General features: G+C 38.9%; 1 protein-coding gene across 1 annotated transcript in view; it reads right to left on the bottom strand.

Annotated features, from left to right (window-relative positions):
- The window catches only part of LOC120606347 (metabotropic glutamate receptor 7-like), a gene marked incomplete at its 3' end in the record, with an annotated part of 556,936 nt that extends 536,898 nt beyond the window's left edge, over positions 1-20,038 (bottom strand). The window contains exon 1 of the mRNA XM_039867571.1: positions 19,407-20,038. Within this exon, the coding sequence (XP_039723505.1) occupies positions 19,407-19,925 (519 nt within the window). The remainder of the gene's footprint in view (positions 1-19,406) is intronic.
- Positions 20,039-20,497: the final 459 nt, after the last annotated feature.

The following is a 20,497-nucleotide window of genomic DNA, read 5'->3' as shown; positions in this document are numbered from 1 at the left end:
CCACATTGAGGATTGATCCCCTCTGCTCGACATAATACTCTTGGTTCATTTCCAGAGGGGACCAAGGATGAACTCTTGAACTTCTCAATCTACTCACCCTACTTGACAACCCATACTAGCTAGGTTAATTGGATCAAGATAACTCATGAAAGAGTTCCAGAGTTTAAAGTACTCCTGTTTTGGAGGAGACATAGGCTAGTCCCCACTCCCAAACCCCTCCCTTCTTGCCACTAGCTTGTCCTAGGTTGTTCTTGATAATATTAGCATTTCATTCTAAAAATTAATTATTCTTATCTGATGGCAAACATACAATCTTAAGTGCCATTTTTATAAATAAGGCTACCCCCAATGGAGTGTGATTTATGGCCTTCCCGTCTGTAGACCCCATCTACCCTATAAAATCTTTATTGCATCACAAAGGCTATAATCCATTCCAGAGGGAATTGACTCTTTCTAACCATATAAAATAAAGATTTACATTCTCATATTGCCCAAAAGAAAATAAATTGATTATGCAATACAAGAGAGTAACTGGTGGTTTTCCCCATGTTTGTGTTCATTAAAGGGTTTTTAAATAGATTAGATAATATTAAACAGGTCCTACACATATAGAATAAAAATTAGTAAATTAAAAGAAAACAAACTGCATCTGTAACAATATAACAAAGTAAACAATATATAAAAATTTGTTATAAATTGATGAGAACAATAAGTAAATGTCATAAAGTTACAAAAGAAAAAATATAAACAGCCAATAAATATATGAAAATATGTTCACCCTCACTATTATTAATTAAAATACTATTAAAATGATTTAGATGTCATATTTTAGTCATCAGAATTATAAAGATTTAAAAAAAAAAACTGATAATACCACTATTAGCAAGAGTGTAAGGAACCACACGGGATGTTAAATTTCTAGTAAAAAAGTAAGGCAGAGTAACCTTTCTGGAAGACAATATGTCAGAAGGTACCAAAACTGACAAGCAGCCATTCACATTCCAGAAATCCATTCTAAGAAAATAAATGAATAAATGCTCAAAGACATATGAACAAAGATGTTTCTCTCATTGTTTAGAGAAGCAAAAACGTTGGAAATCGAAATGTTGAGCAGTAAGAGACTGGTTAAATAAATAGTGGGATGCTGTCCAGCCATTAAAATGAGGATACAGGCTTTTATTAGGTGATACGGAACCCTGTTCATAATATATTGCTAAGTAAAAATATGTTATAAAATAATTTTATAGTTTGATCTAATTAAAATATTTTATGCTTGCATTATGTTGGTACACACCCCCTCACAAAAATAGTTTTAAAAAATCCTCAAGAGGTGATTTATCAGAAATGGGATTTTGATTTATTTTTACTTTTTCTTCTTTATATCCTGTCAATTTTTGGAGTCTCTGCAATTAATTTGTATTACTTTTACAATTAAAAATATTTTAATTTTCAATAAGAAGATTTATAGTGCACCAATTTCCCCTTTATTTTATACCTTGGCTCAGATTATTTGAATAAAAGAAAAACCAGCTTTCTTTTTGGTATCAATCTAAATTTACTTCCCACAGAGTAAAATTGTTAGGATTTCAGTATTGTATTACTTTTTAAAGCATTGGAGACTTTGGAATAATTTCTTTCACAGTTTTCATGTGACACTGAGGTAAGAGTGAGCTATTAGGATGAAGAAAAATTGTAGTGATCTTGAACTAGGAAGGAGAGCAACAAGAGGAAATTTGATCTATAGTCCTTTTACAAGGTAGAAGCCCCCAGCATCAGCCTATACTAATTTATATAGACTATACCTATATGTGTGTGTGTGTGTGGATATGGGTATATATGTGTTTATTATATACACACACATGCTTAATCCATTGTCTTAGACTAATCATTCTTCATGGTAGAAATGACCAGTTATGACTAAAGACTTTAATTAGCTCCTCCAAATTTTAGAGGTATCCCTAGAACAAAGCCAGGGACAACATCCTCCATCTCCACTTGCATCTATCTATGCATGGCCACATTCCTGGTTCTCTTCCAAGGAATGTGACCAGAAGTGATATGAATAATTTAGAGTTGAAGGATAATTAGTTGATACTCGCTCTTGCAACTTTCCTTTTTTTTTTTTGAGAAAAATGTAGAAGTTACATAATGAAGGCAGTGGGTTCCTAAATCACTGAGCAGAAAATAATCCCCAAACCACCATTTCTGAATAAGAAATGAACTTCCAGTATATCACACTGCAAAGATTTAAGGTTTATCTCTTAGTGTTTAACTAATGATTTTTTTTTTCCTTTAGATTTCAGTTGCCTTATCTGTAAAATGAAATATTTGAATGGGATGAATTCTATGTTTCTTTCAGGGCTTATATTTTTATCTTCTTTTTTTTTTCTTTAATTCTCAGAAACATTCCACATATTGATTATCTTTTAAATTAATCACTAAGTCTACTATTTTTCACACAAAGTCAGGTTCTTCAAGTTATGGAGAAGTCATAGCAGACTGTTGCTTTACTCTAAAACATGAGTCCAAATATGAGATGAGATGGGATGAGTACCCAGATAAATGATTATGACAAAGAGGAGTGAGAGACAGCAGGCTGAAGAATGTTTAGTAGTAACGAATTCAGACAGGAGAAATGGATGGGTGATATCTAACAGATTTGTTCAAAGGCATTTTTGAAAGAAAAATTTGTAAAAATGTAGAAGAAGAAAAAAATAGCAAAGATATGAAATGCTTTTTGGTTCCTAAATGGATTTTATTTCAAAGAGATTCAAATCACTTACACATGTACTATGAAAGTTCTCTGTCCACTTCTTCCAGAATTTTCTAAAGCCTGACGGAACATCTGCAGAGAGAGGATGTCATTCCAGGATAATCAACTGCAAGTTACTAAATTAAGATCAAAATGTCCTCAACCTTGAACTCTCCAGGGGGTAGCATAATTATATAATTGTGCCCTTTTTAAGAGGCTATTTACAGATAAGTAATGTTTCCCCACCATTCTTTAAAGTAAAATATACTAAATAAAACAGAGTTTGGGGGTATTTCTTTAGGATAGTTGGGCAGAAATCCGTGCAGACACTACTAGCTGCCTAGTCAATCACCACTCTCTCTTTATTCCTTACTATTAGAGACCCGGCTTAGGAGCTACTGTTATCCTTAAGGCTAAGGTGGTCAGCTGGTCAGCTTAAATCCTTAGCCTATGATATCTAAGGATATCTGTTGACGATTTGTGGCAAATAATTTGCTCACTGATTTAGACACTGCCTTTCTTTTATCTTTTCTTTTCTTTCTTTCCTTTTCTCTCTCTCTCTTTCTCTCTCCCTCCCTCCCTTCCTTCCCTCCTCCCTTCTCTTTCTCCTGCCTGAATGGTTAGAACATTGCTAGAGATTCGGCAGTCACCTTGCAATTAAGAGATGTGGGAGCTGGAGGATAGAAGGAATCTATTTCTTGCTTATATTCTTTAGTTATTGAATTAATCAGAGGGACCATCTACATACTTCCTGTTACATATGAAAATGAGGTAAATCTCTTATTCACTTTTTATTAGTTCAGCCAAACTCATTAATAATAGATATGGAATTCTAGCCTCAGGTTTCTAGAATCCTTCCCAGCATCCCCTAGTCATACTCCTATTCAAGACTCTGGATAATCAGATTTGCTTAGGGTAGATGTGTGGGAGGCTGGTTCCTTTGGGAAGCCCTGATACTTATCCCCTTCAAAAAAATGAGTAATATATTTATGTCCACTCATCCTTCTATCTTTACTCAGAGGCCAGTCCTTCCAGGAAGCTTTCACTGACAATCTTTTACTTCTCTCTATAAGCAGAATGGTTAAGAGTGTGGGGTCTGGATCAGACTTCTTAGATTTGAATTCTTAATCTGCAACATAGTAGTTTAGGAGTTGGCCAAATTAATTACTTTCTCTGGCCTCCTCTGTAAGACAAGTACATTAAGCAACACCTGCATGCCTTATTGTTAGGATTAAATGAGCTAATGCAGGTAAAGTTCTTGTAATCTTTCTTGGGTCAATCAATTCTAGCTACTATTGTTACCTTTGGTTAATTTAGGGTAGAGTTCCTTTGTCCTCCTATGTTTCTCTGTGCCCATCCTGTTCATGACATGCAGAATCCCATACTGCAGAGTTTTAGAAGATATTTTTCATAAACAAATGGTTCTCAAAGTGTGGTCCTTCGGTCAGTAACATCAGCAACAACTGGAGAATGGTAAGAAATGTAAACCGACTGTCCTAGAAACTCTGGATGAGAAACGTAATCTTATTGATCCAGAAACTCTGTTGGAGGGGCCCCGGAATCTGTGTTTTAATGAGACTCTCAGGAAAATCTGATGTATATACACTAAAGGTTGAGGAGAACTGAGAACATCCATCTCAGACTCTCCTGGAGGCGTTCACCAAAAATAGAGTTTCCAGGATATTAAACCTGTTCAACTGGAGACGAGGTCTAGGAAGTTGCCTGGTCAGCATGCCTGCCATGATTCCTCAGCACATTAACAAAAATCCTTGCCATTTTTAATGTGAGATTCACCAGTCTGTTTTCTCAGTGGACTTTACTTCTTTGCAAGGAAGTCTATGAAGATTTGTTGTTGTTTGTATTATTACTATTATTTTACTAATCTTAGAATTTCTAATGCATAGAGCAGTCTCAGACACAAAATAATTGCTCATTAAACAGGTGTCCTAAAGGTCTTACTAGAGCCCTAAAATTAATCTCGTCAGAAGAAGTACTACATACTCACAAAAAAGTGAGTTTGAAAGTTGAATTCTTTGAATTTTGTTGCCATTTTCTTAGTTATAATCATTTCAAATAATACATTTTTAATTTTAGTATTTTGTGTTCCAGTCAGCATTTGCTGTCTTCAATTACACAGACAGAAACAGATAATATGATTTAATGTTTATTTTTCACAACTTCACAAAAGTAAATAGATATAAGAGAAATTTAAATAATTAAACTTTCGAAAGAGTTTGTGGTATGTTTGCAATTCCATACTCCAATGCTATTAAAGATTTAAACTGTACTAAGATGCTTGGAATATGCTGTATGAGTGTTAAGTGAATTCATTTTTTTGTAAAATAAAAAAAATATTTTCTTCAGCAAATATATCTGCAGATGTAAAATCACAACCACAAATCTACAAAAAGGAAGTTATTGAATTAAATCTGATTATTTTCTTGTGTGTGTGTGTATCTGCTAAAAATTATATTTGTTACTTGTTAGCAGAAGCCAAAATTTATATATGTGTATATATGTATATACATACATACATACATACATATATATATATATATACACATATATATATATATATCCTCAATTACTTTCCATATCCAAATCTAAAGCACTTATATCATTAATTCCAGGCAAAAATAGTAAGACAACATGTGCTGCTGGACCATGGCATCAAGACATCTTTGTTTTGTCCTGTGGGACAAGCTAGGCTCCCAGCACCAAACCCCTCCCCCATTGCTGGCAAGCCTGTCCAAGTCTTCTCTGACTGCCATGGGAGAGGCTATGGAAAGGGCATTCACTCTATTATAATATGTGTGATCTAAAATGGCTTTGCACATGGTAGACATTCAATGTTATGTTGAATTAATGGATAAATGAATGGATGAACTGGTATCATAAAACAGACCTCATACTGATCTAAGATACCATGCAGTACAGTGAAATTCTTCCCTACCCCTCCTCATCTCTGTAAGCTTGCAATCAGACAATTGTAAAAAGTCATGGCTGAAGAAATTATAGAAACTAGTGCACTCTTACAGATTTATACAACTTTAAGTTAGTGGGAAAAAAATCATTGATTTGGGAGCCAGAGAGACCTGAATTCAAGTTATACTTCTACCATATTTTAATGAGCAAATAATAACTTCTGAGGCCCTGTTCCATGTGTGCATTATAGGGTATCATAATACATATTTTCATCATATGACTCTCAAGAGATTAAATGACATAATCCACTTGTGATGGTCTGCAAAGTACCTGGCACCTAGCAAGCACTCAAGACATTAGCTAATTAACATTAATAGGAGAGAGACAAAAACAAAATTCAGGATACTGGTTCCTACTCCAATGGTCCCAGTGGTCATAATGACTTCCATTCAGCCTACTCTCTTCCCAATTAAGACTAGTGAGAAGAATATGAACAATTTAGGATAAACACTTTGAAAACAGTTTTACTCCTCCTGGATGAATGGATTACACAAATGAAATAATTGATGAGTTCTAGAGAAATATGAAAGAACTCAAGTTTTTTTTTATGTTAGTTTTCTAGAAAACCAATGTATGGCTCTAAGATACACTTTCATATCCAGCCCACTCCTGCCAAGATCAAGTTATATTGTAAATGGAGAAGTCAACAACACATAATCAACAAGCTAAGTTAAAAGCTAGTGAATTCTTGTAGGTTTGATAGAGAAAACTCAGGTTTATTATTATATGTTAAAATAAAGTAATATGAGGTATTTAATATTAAAAAAAAAACTCTGAAGATCCAGGACCCTGTAATAATCCTATAAAAATAACCAACTAGAGATTTATTTAGAAAGTTTTTCTTACAAAAAAGCATTTTCTATGTAACTTTTAATGTACTATTGCTGAGCACATTTCAACAAAACTCAAATATCTGCAGAAGCACTCCCAGAAGAAAAGCAGAGTTTGATGTTATAGGAGATAATTGTATTTCAGGATGAGTAAGACCCTATACTTGACCTCAAATAAATTAACATTAAATAGAGTGGATGAGTCATGTACAGAACGTAAGAATACTAAAAGGCCAAGGTAAGTACCAAAAGGAATATGTGGGGATTCTTAAGAAGGAAATAAAATATTAGTTGATTCTGGAAAGTCTGAAGAGAATAGTTCCCTTTGGTCTTTGAGGAGTCCCCTTTTCTCCCTTCTTGTAACGAGATGAGGGGCGGGATGGGGAATAGAGGAATATGGGGATTGAGAATCTTCTCTACTCTTACTGGAGTGGCTAGGTTATTTTATTACCAGTATGTGGTATAATAATATGTAAGGGATCTTGAGGTCAGAGAAATAGGGGTTTGAAACCCTGGCTCCATCTCGTATCATGCTGTTCTCATACTCAGGTAGAAGGCTTTATCATCCTTCTTTTGAGAGAGTTGCTTACTTCTCAAAATTTCAGTTTCTTTATGTGTAAAATGGGGATGATAAAGCCTTCTACCTGAATATGAGAACAGCATGATACAGCCATATACAGGGCTAAGTTTGGTGCCTGGCACACAGGAAGTACTCAGTATGGTTGGCAGAGTGACAATGAGAGTTATGTTGATGGTGGAAGTAGTTATATGAATTCTACTTCCCAGAACTGGCTCTGACTGGGCGTACAGTTGAAGGACTCCTGAGTTCAGGAGGCTTTATATACAGCAATGCTTGACAAATGTAAGCTGGTTGTCCAAATGATTATGTGCAAACTGAGGAAGGGCTTTCAGATTTGTTCAACTGCTTAATAATATTAGTAGAGGTAGTAGTAACAGAAGCTGAAATTTATTAAGTGCTTACTGTATACCAAACAATATACTGAATGTTTTAAAGAGATTTACTCATTTATTATTCACAACGATGCTATGCAGTAGGTCCTAATATTATTCCTTTCTTTCAGATGTACATTAGGGCCCAGAGAGTTTACAATAAGCACCTAAGATCACACTGTCAGTGTGTGATGGCAATGAGTTCAAGTTCAGTCTATCTGACTTGCTGTTAATCTCTAAAGTATACAATTAAGCATTTTGCCCTTTGCTAATTCTCCTTTGAGGGCTCGAATGTTTCACTCAGTCCTCCTGAGTAAAAAACAAAGTCCTTTCTCTTTCACCCTGCTAGGTTTCAACATCCAACTTCATTTCTCAAAACAGGGATCATTTAAATGAGCAGCAATAAATGCTGTGTCCTGGTAATGCCACCTTGATGACTAGGGGTCAGATACCAGTGGAAGCAAAATCTCTGATGACAGCTTTACCCTGCCCAGAAACATAACAGGAAAGGGGGTTGGGTAATAATGGAATAAGGCATAAGAAAGACAGAGATAGCACCTGGCATGGTGGTGGTGGTAGTGATGGTGATGGTGATGGTGATGGTGATAATGATGATGATGATAACAACCACCACCACAATAATTATAATAAATAGATCTCACTGCCTCTAAGCATTGTATTAAGTGCTTGGCAAGGGTAACCTCACTTAACCTTGAAAACAGTCCTATGAGGATGGAATATCATCATTATCATCTTACAGAAAGGAATCCTGAGGCCCGGGTTATCAGGTAAATTGCCCAAGCTTATATGGTTAGTAAGTGGAAAGTAGGGATTTGAACTATGCCCAACACCTACAGACTTAACCATTATGCTATACTGCCTCATGAAAATAGAAAAAGTCCAATGATCTTTCCCCATTACTCACTCCTACACTCCAAACTTAAATAAGTCCAAGAGAAAGAGAGATCAAGCTTAGAGAGCAGCAACTGAAGAAGGACCAATAATTTCAAAGCAATGTTCTTTGTTCATAAAATACGGTTCTTGTGATAACCTTCTCAACCAATTATCAAGAAACAGGAAGCAAAGACTGGTGTGTAAGTATGTCTCTACTAATGCGGAAGGTGGGACAGCAAATTTGACATTGGGTTTAACTGTTCTAGAAAATGTGGTCCCAGTAGGCATGTGCGCTAGTAGATTTTCCCTTCCTACTAAATCCAAAAGCAGTATTTCATTTTCATGTTACTTTTCATAGTTCTACTCTTCTCATACCTGTCAATCATACTCTGGTCTCCTCTTTTCTCTATTTCTGTACAGAAAGACACCAAGCCTGTGCTCTCTGATGTAAAAAGGGTGGGTTATGAGTAGGAGCCATGGTGCCTCAATGTTTTGTATTTTTTTCATCTTAATTCTATTATGCCAACTCTACTGAACTTAATTATAGTGAATACAAAATTACACAATTACCCTCTGTTCTGTTCTTCAGATGCTATATTTTGATAAAATTTACTACATGCTGCTCTCCCCCTGAACATTAGAAATAGATGTGTGTTGATATAGAATTTGTTATAATTACAATTAAAATATAGTTTACATAATGATAGTGTTAAAATAAAATTATAGATGCATAGTGACAACATGGTCATGCATTTTTTTAGTATAAATACATGCTTAGACCAATATCTAGTAGCCAAATAAATAAGGAACAGAATTTGGTTAAACTACAAAGCCTATTTAAGGATTTGCAAATATGTAAAGGAAGCTCAAAATCAGTAAGATAAAATTCTCCCTGCAATGTTTTCAATGGCAAAGTTAATGAAAGATGTGAAATACCTGGTAAAATTGTTCAGAGTAGCTACTCATATGGATATTATAAGACAAGTACATTATTTTTCCTTGACTATCCAGTAACTGCTTAAACTCTCATGTATATCAGTGATGCAAATTATCCACTGAGTTTCTTGAGGCATAAAATTATATATATATACATATAGAGAGAGAGAGAGAGAGAGAGAGAGAGAGAGAGATTGAGAGAGAGAGATCTCTGTCTCTGTCTCTCTCTATACACACACACACACACACACACACACATACACATACATAGTTGCAATGAACTAGATAGTTCACAATTACTTCTAATTAAAGAGGTACCCTCTTACAACTAACTTAAACCTTACGAAATATAGCTATGGCTACAGTATCAGAGTGAAAGGTAGAAGATTGAAATGTTTACTCTAAATGTTTGTAGTTATGGTGTCTTGACTAAAATAATTGAGTCACAAATACTATTAAATGATGTGACACCACTTTGTTCAGTTTTACTGTGAAAACAAATTGCAGTTGACCCTTGAATAACACAGGTTTGAGCTGCACAGTTGCGCTTTTATGCAGATATTTTTCAATAAATATACAATTGGCCTTTCGCATCCACAGTTTTTACATCTGTGGATTCAACCAACCATGGATTGAAAAGAATTATTATTTTTGATCTGGAGGGGTCTGCGTATGCAGAAGGCTGATTGTATGCATTATTCTACACCATTTTATATAAGGGACTTGATCATCCACAAATTTTGGTATATGCGGGGGTCCTGGAACCAATCCACCATAGACACCAAAGGACCACTGAGTTCTCAGGGAGTCAGAAGTTACATGCAGATTTTTGACTGTGTGAAGGGGTTGGCACTCCAACCCCCTCATAGTTCAATGGTCAACTGTACAGAATATTTTTCTTTTAGGATAATTATTTTTAGCTAATAGTTATTAAATGTTTTGAGAATACAGTGTTAATCACATTACTTTATTTAATCTTCATAATGACAATTCCATGTAATCATTTTTAATATTTTCATTTTATTAAAACATACCTCTAGACCTTTCTTCAGAACTGCTGACTCGTATATACAACTGTGTATTCAGCATCTCTACTTGGATGTCAAGAAAACATATCAAATTTTATATCTCCAGAACTGATCTTTAATTTTCCAAAAGTACTTCTGCCTAAGCCTTTTCCATCTCAGGTGATAGTAACTTCATCTTTCCAGTTTACGCAAGCCTCAAATCTTGGACTCACCCTCATCCTATTTCTTCCTTTCACATCTCACATTCAATTCCTAGGAAATGTCACAACCTTCCAAATGTGTCACTTCTTGGAACATCTGCTGCTAAATCTTGGCAAAAGCTACCAATGTCTATCTTGTAGACACCAGAAATCACCTCCTGAGATTCTCTCTAATTCTACTCTTCTCCCCTATGCTCAATACCACAATAGAGTTATTATTTTAAAACAAGAGACAGATCATGTCACACTAGTGCTAAAATCCTACCACTGGCTGTAAACATTTAGAGTAAAAGACAAAATGCCTGTGCTGACTTCCAAGGACCTACCCAATATACTCCATCACATCTCTGACCTCAAGTCCTCCTACTGCCCCTTCCTCCCTCCTGACTTACTCAGCTATCATGGCCTCTTTGGTATTCCTCCAGCATTGCCAGGAATATTTCTGCCTTAGAGTTCTGATGCTGGCTGCTCCTGCTCTCAGGAAATGGTCTCCCCCAAATCCATTTTGACAACTCCCTCACTTCAAGTCTTTGGTCAAATGACACATTATGAAATCTACCCTGACTACCCTATTTGAAATTAGAATCTACCTGTACACCCCTCTAGCACTCTCAACCCTATATTCTTCAGTGCTCCATATTATTTTCCTTATTCCATAGCACTCATCAACCTCTAACATACCATAGAATTTACTTATAACATCCATCTATTTCCATATGACAGTGTAAGCTGAGGGAGGGAGGGGGAGAGAAAGAGAGGAGGAGGAGGAGGAGAAGGAAGGAAGGAAGGAAGGAAGGAAGGAAGGAAGGAAGGAAGGAAGTGAAGGAAGGAAGGAAGGAAGGAAGGAAGGAAGGGAGGGAGGGAGGGAGGGAGAAAGAAAGCTCTTGTCTATTGTATTCACTGATATATCCAACCATGTAAAAATGTACACATGGGGATGCTTAATAAATATTTATGGAAAAATATAGATGAGGAAACTAGCAGTAAAGCTCAAAAAGTTTAAGTAATTTCCTCAAGGTTCTGTAGCTAGAAAAAGATCACAATATCACAATGGAATTCGAACCTGGGGCTGCTAACCTTAAAGCCCACTGCTCTTCTCTTAGCCTTTTTGCTATCTTAGGTCCATGGAATTCATGATTTGCTTTAATCGGTGCCAAGAAAATTCTCCTTCCACTGAGCATTATCACTAAAGGGTTCTTTTTCTCTCTCTGTTTATATATTTTCCATTTAAACTAAAGAAACAGAAAAGAGTTGAATCCATCACGATTACGGTAATTTTATAGCAAAATTAGCAATAGTGACATTTAAGCAATAATGATATTTAATGATAGCATAATAATAAAATAACTTTTAAATGTATTGAAAGGCACTCATCACATGTTAAACTCCATGCTAAAATATTTTCACACATATTTTACGCAATCTTTACAATTATTCTATCAGACTGGTATACTTTTATTATCTCCATTTCAAAGATGAGGAAATTGAAGACAGAAGTATGGTACCTGTTTGATCAGAGTCAGACAGATAATATGTTGTTAGTACGAATTTAAATTCAAGTCTAACTCCTGAATTTGATTCTTAACCCCTAAATGAAAATTCTGATAAATCCTTTGATAGAAGCATGTTTTCTTCTAGAAAATATCCCATAGTACGTCTGCATGTGCTAATACCTTCAGAGCATAGTTCATTTTAAAACACGATAAAAAGTTTAAATAGTACTTTAACAAACAGAAATATTTATATCTAAACAATAATGCAGAAAAACAGGCTGAGCCCTTTGAAGTGGCTTCCTTGTTAGCTTCCATCAAGACTAGAAGAAAGAATCGGCAGCCGCAGAATGGAGAAAGCACAACACCCAGAGATGGAGAATTCTGTAAATGACCAATTATAAAACTATTACACTGTAGTACTTTTATAGCAACAGGAAAAATAATCCATTAAATTGAAAATTCTTCCCTCTTCTATGGCCCACACAAACATAATGTTGCATTTGTTAGGATATATTTCCTGTGCTCTGTCAACTTGACTTTCAGCAATTGTATTAATACAGTACTCTCACTTTGCACATATATATCTGAGTGATGGATTCCCCCACTTGAGGTTTGTAGAAAGTGTGGAGTGAATGAAATAAAGTTCAGGAAGAAACATCATAATCTTTAATGATGGGCATTGCATTAGGACAAAGAAAAACATCTCTCATTTATTTATTTGAATGGAGAGTCTACTGTATATGTATTGCCTGCAAACAAGGCTCCCTGTTGCATTATGGAAAAAAGTGCCTTTTATTTAAAGGTAAGTATCTGTGTGCTCAAGTTTCTAAGGACCTACAGATTTAATCTGTTTTAGAACTAAAATAAAATATGATTTCTTTCTGTAAACAGATGTGGTTAAGCAATCAGCAACTTCGGTGTCTTTAAGCCACTACAATTTGATGGTAGGCAAATCTATAATTGTTAAACATTTCTGCATTTGTGCAACAACCAAGCAGTACGCTTAGTGGTTAATAATCTGGGTATTGTCAGACAAATCTACATTTGAATCTAGACTTTGACACTTACATGCTATGTGATTTTGGATTATGATAATCACTTTCTTCAGCTATTCAATAGAGATCACAACATGTCCTATGCAGGACAACTGTCAAAACTAAATGAGACAAAGTATTTACAGTGTATCACATAGTGGCTCATAGTGAGGACTCAAATTATTATTATTATGGTTACTTGTACTATTATTGAAAAGCGATAGAACTTCTGATCTCCTAAAATGAGATATGTGTCCCATATCATTGTAGTCTCATATGTTTTATTTTTTTACCTTATAATCTCGATCCAAGAAATATTTAGTAGTAAATATAATTGAAAAGAGGTTATTTGTCAAACATGGAAATACCATAATATTAAGTGTTCTGGCGTAATACTCTTTTCAGATATTTACCTGTAAGAAAATTTTATTGTTTTTTGTTTTCATTAAGTACATAAAACATATATATTTATTGGGCCAACTGGCAAAATGTCCATTAAGTAACAGTCTGACTATATGTTGCATAAACGTTCTCTTAAGTAGTAATTACATGTACATTTTAGTTATTGAGAAAATGTGTTTACAACTCTTCTTTTTTGCCTATTTAAAATAAAAAGGGGGTGAAAAATAGTTAGGCTTGATGCTTACTGTAGAGTGACCCAGGAGTTTAATGTACTTTGTACTCTATTATGCCATGAAAATGCTCTTGTGCCCTGGGGACATCAAAAAAAAATATGTGGTTTAATGAAAGGAACCAAGAATCATACTTGTATGATTCTAAAGCTTCCAAACAGAAGGGCCAATAGGCTGCAGTTTACTTCAAAAAGTATTCGCCCTTCTCTCTCAACTGTATCAAGTTGGGAAAAATGTGAACACAAATGCTTAAAGTTAAATGGTAAATGTTGGGAGGAGTGGAAAAGGATGATAAGTTTTGAATACCCAAAACCTGGGTTAGAAGGATTATATTTAAAGTAAAGAAAATATCACATAGTATTTTTCACTTGAATGCCAGTCAGCGAACTTTACATAAATGAGAGAAATCAGCTGTTTTAGCTGTGATGCTTTCTTTTCAATTGCACATGGCTGAACAGAAACTCAAAATAGTAAAAAGAAATTTTAAGAAAAAGTACTAGAAATTCTAGGATGCAGTTAGACTCAGATATAGTTGGATTGGGTGTTCCAGAATATCAGTAGGGCTCAGCTCTCTTCATCACTTAGCCCTGCTTAGCATGGCATGCTTTTTCTTCTACAGAGAGTCTCTTCTTTTGTAGGATGACTACTGGGAGTCCCAGAGTCATATCTCCCTAGCTTAGAAATTCCGAGAGAAGAGAAAACTTTCCCATTTTTCTTTGACAGAAAAGTCGTAGGGAGGATTTGGATAGGCCTAGTCAAGGTCAGATGCCTACACCTGAACCAATCACTTGCTTTGCTTGAGCTCAATCAGACAACTCATCCCTGGGGCCAGGGAGGAGGCAGTACATCATTTGGCAGTTTTCCAAAAGAAAAGCCTGCTGTTTTTGCAAAATGAAAGGGGGTAGGACACTGGGTAATAAAAACTAGATCTGCTACTATAAACTCCACAGTTCTTATTTCCTGCCCCATGTCTTATAACCATGCAGTAAGCTGACCTAGAAGGTCATTGTCCTCATCGCCAGCCTTAATACATATCACTAAGCAGCACACTGGTAAAAGAAAAAGGGAAATCAGCTAGACTAATATTAACTAAGATGGTTATGTGAAAAATATCCTTAAAATGTTCCCCCAAACTCACTCAAATATTCAGAGTGAGAGCTGGTAATAAATACATCATGGAGTTTTGACAAGAGCAGGTTTTCTCCAAGCTAAATCATGACACAAAGAGATTAGAGACTTCTAGAAACTACTTTTTTTTTTTTTTAAAAAGAAAAAACTCAGAAGAGAAAAATGAGGCCTAGAAAAACTAAGTGACTTAGTTAGGGTAACATAGCTAATTAATGGCAGCATCGAGATGACAGCACACTTTGAGTAACCGGGTCAAGTCCTTTTAAATCCATGACAAAACCTACACATAAAAAATAAAAAATAGAGCAATTATGGTTTTTTAAACTCTAATTGTCTATAAAATTGAATTAAAGGCATCCAGTATTTCAATGATTCTTAAAGAAAAAAATGTCCAAAGACATCCTAATTGTGCACATAAAATACATGTGGAGGTATCTTCGAATATATTATGTGCCTATCTCTATTCCCTCTTTGCTCTTTTAAAAAATGCCCCTTTAAAAATTGCCTACTCACCATCTGTTAGGTAAATTTCCTTAGACACAGTAAATGTGGAGGCAGAGATTGTTATAGAGACTATTCCAAATGGCACTGACACCTATATTTATGAAATTTAAAAAAGAGTAGGTTGGAGTTGCTTTTTAAAAAATCCACTATAGTAATATCACACCATCCCAGGTGCCTAGTTCTATCCAATTACATGAGATAGATAAATGATTAGATAGATGATAGATGATAGATAGATAGATAGATAGATAGATAGATAGATAGATAGAAGAAAATTAAGCACTTATACATAAACTGTTGCCCCAAGAGTTTGAGATAATATTTAAGCTTCGATGGACAGAAAGAAATCATTTGAAAATTTACAAATCTATTTCACTTATGGTACAAAGTACACAGGTTTAGATTTGCAATATGCTCCAACACGGGTCAAGTTGACCACTTTTTCCATCTAGTTGTTTCTGAGGGAACAAAACTGAAACAGATGCCATTCAATTCCAAGTCTATAGCATAGACCATGACATTACACATGAAATATTATTCATTCAGAGTCAGGATGTAGCAAGAGTAATTTATACTCTCAGAGTATTTGCTCTCAAGTCAATAACAGAGAAGCCTTGAATAAAAATGTTCCCATTACTTTCTACTATAATATATCTTACTTATAGCCCATAAAATAGTGGTCAGGGGAGATTTAGCCTCTGGGCACCACATTATATAAACTCTCTACTTTAAGCCATCCCCACTCTGTAATTATTTTTAAAATATGTTACTCATTGTCAATATTAATTTAATTTAATCTTTCTTAGCATTAGAAGGTATTATTTTATACAAGCTCAGAAACAAATCTCCAGAAATTCCTCCCCAATGCTTCTTTGAGCTGAAAATTCATTGCAGGGTAGTTGCAGTGACTTAATTGTAGTTGGCAGAGCCCTGGCCACACACTAATTTCATTAGCCTCAAATTCTTAGATTTGAAAGACCTACTGGATATGATTCCTGTCCTCTGACATGTCACTTACTAACCACTTCAGTGTGTATATATAGAGGACTTGCTCAGCTTTATCTTTGGTCTTATACACCAGCAGGAAAATGAGAATCTGAAATCACAGACACTATTTACATCTGAGTAGTCATTCTTGCCTAATTGTCAGGGAAGAACTTCATCCCAGGCTTTGCTGGCAGCAGCAGCATTTGTTACATTTATTACCATCTCATTGCTACCTCCTCCCCACCCCCAGTGCTTAGCACCCTCTCCCCCGCCCCCCATTTAAGTCACTATGTATTCCTTCCCCCAGCCTAGAAGCTTATCTCACCATACATTTTTGTCTCAAATGATAGGTTTGGCATGGTCCCCCTGGCAACCCATAGAGACTGCGGAAAAAAAAGAACTCAAATCTCTAGACAGCTAAGAATTCAATCATTTAGAGGAGTCTCTTTTTTATAGGACAATCTTAATTGAACTGAACCCTGCAATCCCAGAGAAGATTCGCCTACCATTCTTTTCTCTCTTCCTAAATTGATTGTGCCTTTGAACAATGGGTCTGTGTACTATTATTCTCTCTGTTCATTTTGCAGGCTTACACGGTCTGGGAAACTGGGAACTGGACTTGCATGCCAGCAGCTTCTAAGATCACATAGAAAAAAGGCTACTATATATTCCAACATGGGCAATGATTAACCAGAATGCCCACACCAACGATTACATCCAGCTTGCATTATAAGCTACAAGTTGGTGCATTCCTCCTACTACCAGCCTCTTCTCAATAAATGCAGGTGAAAACTGGGGGGCCTTTCTCCTTCAGCTGTTCGATACAACATGAATAGCTGCAATTTGCAAATTAGAGGAAAATGACAGTGTTTTCTCTGAATAGTTTTGGTCCCAACCCACACTGCTAACACTGGCTAAAGGGAGGTTCCTTCACTTCCCAGCCCAGGGAATAGGGAAACTAAGTGTAAGGCTGGCTGTTTCTTTCCTCACAAGTGCCCTCAGGGTCACACACCAGAAGAGGAATCAGCTCCCCCTGGAATCTTTTTCAGCAAACACAGTTCTTCAGCCTAGACTGCGATCTCTTGACTTCGACATTTTACTTTTAGTTAAGACACCCCCATCTGCAGTACTGCCATGCTCTGAGTGAAGACAAAAACAGGCAGACAAATAATTTTAAAATGCTAAACCAAACACACCTTTAACCCCCAGGGTTCCTGAAAAACCTGTGAATTGCCCAGTGGTCTCTCGTGATCTCTGACCTCACGGTCTCCTGCAGCACTACCTCCCTACCCCCACCTCCACCGAGTTGTCTAGCCTTAAGCTCAGAGATGAAGAAAGCGCTTCTGGGTTTTGCTTATAACCTAGGCTCCTCCTGAAAGCGTCAACTCAGAGGGAAGACTGCCCCCAGAGCACTTTTGGGTGTGCAAACATCTAGGGGTCTCCATGATGGCATACTCAGGAGGTGCTAGGGAAGCTCTTAAGATCACAGAGGCCATACCAGGCTGCAGCCTTAGATGGCACCGCTCCTTCTGACGCAAAAACAAACTTCACACTCCTGGGAGCTGATGTGGTGACAGCTTGACTCTCACAAGGAGTCCCCTTTAGAAACCCATACCCTTCGGAAAAACACTTGGTTACAGGGAGCATAAGGAAACCAGAGTCAGCCCGAACATCTGGAGAAGAGATTAATTGGGTTTGGGCACTACCAGGCAGGGAGAGAGCTGTGCATTATTAAAGGATCATCTCAAGACTGAGATGAACAAAATGCTTTGGGGTCGGGGAAGAGAGAGAGAACAGAGGCAGAAATAGAAAGATAAAGAGAGAGAGAGAGAGAGAGAGAGAGAGAGAGAGAGAGAGAGAGAGAGAGAGAGAGAGATACATAGGGAGAAATACGGAGAAACAAGGAGAAGCAAACCCACAGTCACGCAGACCCTAAAACTCAATTTCTTAACCCAAAAGCCATCCATTCATATACCCAGTGCAGCCCGGGAGCCACGGGGCAGAGGCTGCGCCGCGGGCGGCGAGAGAGCACTGCGGTAGAGCCCACCGCTCAGCTGCCCCGGATCCGCCTTCCATTTCGCTGTCGCCCTCCGGCGCCCGGAGCAGAACCGCCAGGCCTTGCTCAGTGCACCCCATTGCTTCGCTCCAGGCACCTTCTCTGCTGGCTCCGGGAATCGTCCTAGGAGCCAAGGACTGGGGCTGGGGGGCTGCCTTAGGGAGGTTGTGGGAAAGGACAGGCGGAGGGAGGAGGCAGCGAAAGGGATTTTGTTTCGCAGTTAGCATGAGCTCATCACTAGCTCTGAAGTGGCAGGAGTAGAAAGCTGATCGCCCAGCTCCTGCCAGTGGCCGGACTGCAAATGCAATTTAGACGGTGCAAACATTTGCCCACAGCAAATCACCAGGGGGTCACGTCTGCGGGTAGTATCTCCCCACTTGGGGAGCGTCCCCTCCGCCCAGGCTCTTGCGGAGACAGGCTACAGGTCGGAAAATCCAACCTGAGAGATGGGCAATTAGCATCCTCATGTAGGTGAAGACCTAGCCCTCGGCTCAAGAGGTGCCTCCCTAAGCTCTTCTCGAATTTTTCCAAGGGAGCTGTGGCTTGCTGAGCGGCCTCGGGCTGGGAAGCTGGGGAGTTGAGAAATGCCCAGGTTCGAGGCGTCTTCTCATCTTTCATATTCCATGCGCCCAACCGGCTCTCAAAGGAGCCGGCACTTTTACAAGCCTGTTTTCGGAGCATATTTCACTCTAATGCAAACCCATTTAAATCATCGCCTTGTTTTCGCAGATTGCTTCTTGTAAATGGGGCCATAAATCCAGGATGTCATGCCGGATGGAGTGGAGCGCGCACAGGGGAGAGATGGAAGGGAAATGAACCAAGTAGGGATTAGAAGGTACCTCTTCGGGTGAGGTGGAGGGGATTCGGAAGGATCTCCAGGGTGTAAAATGCGCGAGGGCTGACCTGACCCCGCACCCCTGGAGTCCAAACCAGCTTTTAGGATTCAGAGCGCAGGGAGCTACATCGCGCTCTGCCCCGGAGGGAGCGCCCCCCTACCTGGAAAAGCCTCAAGATGTTGGCTACCATGATGGAGACCGAACTCCCCGAAGCCCCAATCACTCCAACTACTTTCTCCGGCTTCACGAAAACCGGAGGCTCGCCGTTGGTGCAGCGCACGTCGGACGTGTCCTTCTGGATGAGCGCCTGGACGAAAGTGAGCGACTGTTCGAGCGCGTAAGTGTCCCTGGAACAAGTGTCCAGGATCCGCGCGCCTAGCGTCACATTGGGCAGCAGGTTGGGATCGCTGTTGATCTGGTCCAGGGCGTAGAGCATCGCTTCCAGCCTGTGGATCCCGTTCTCCCTCTTGATATCGCCGCAAGGTACTCCGCTGGGACCCTTGGCGTGCACAGGGAACAGCCCCCCGAGGGTGACGTCCCCCTCGATCCGGATAGAGTGCGGGGCGTACATCTCCTGGCCGCGTGCCGCCGCCGCCAGCGCGCACAGGAGCACCTCCAGTACGCAGCAGGGGAACTTCATCAAAGTCAGGACGCGGAGCAGCTTCCCCAGCTGGACCATGCTGCTCCGACTGCTGCGGTGGCGGCGGCGGCGCTGGAGGAGAAGGTGGCGGGCTCGCCGGGGTCCGGGCTCCTTGGGGTGAGCTCCTCCGGGGAAGCCCTGGGGCTCCTGCAGGCACGGAGGGTGGAGGCGCCCGGGAAGGGGCGGCCGGAGAGGGTGGGAGGTCCCGCGGCGCCTGCCAGCTTGGGGCGCCGTGCGCTCTCGGGTTCGCCCGCCTGCGCGCCGCGCTCGCGCTTCCCGACTTGCCGCTCGCGCTCTTCAACAGCCCAGCACTGGGGAGAGGGCGCGGATTGCTATCGCTTTAAATGGTCGTTCGGCTCCCTCTCCTCCTCCTCCCACACCCTCCCTCGCTCGCTTGCTCTCAGTCTCTCCCCACCCTTTCCAGCGCCCGCCCTCCCTACTGGTTTGCATCATCACGCAGGGAGGGGCTGCGTGCTGAGGTAAGGGGGAATAAGTGGGCGGCTGGAGGTGGGGGGGAGCGCCTCGGATTGGGAGTTTCTCGGTCCCCAGGGGATTTAGGCGTTGCAGGTCGCAGGCGAGGGCTGAGCTCTTGTCCCCATCTCACTGTAGAA

Source organism: Pteropus medius, unplaced genomic scaffold (genome assembly GCF_902729225.1).
Source record: "Pteropus medius unplaced genomic scaffold, Ma_sr-lr_union100, whole genome shotgun sequence".
In the NCBI taxonomy this organism is placed as follows: domain Eukaryota; kingdom Metazoa; phylum Chordata; class Mammalia; order Chiroptera; family Pteropodidae; genus Pteropus; species Pteropus medius.
Note: the sequence above shows the minus strand (reverse complement) of the source record. Positions and strands in the feature narration are given on the sequence as shown.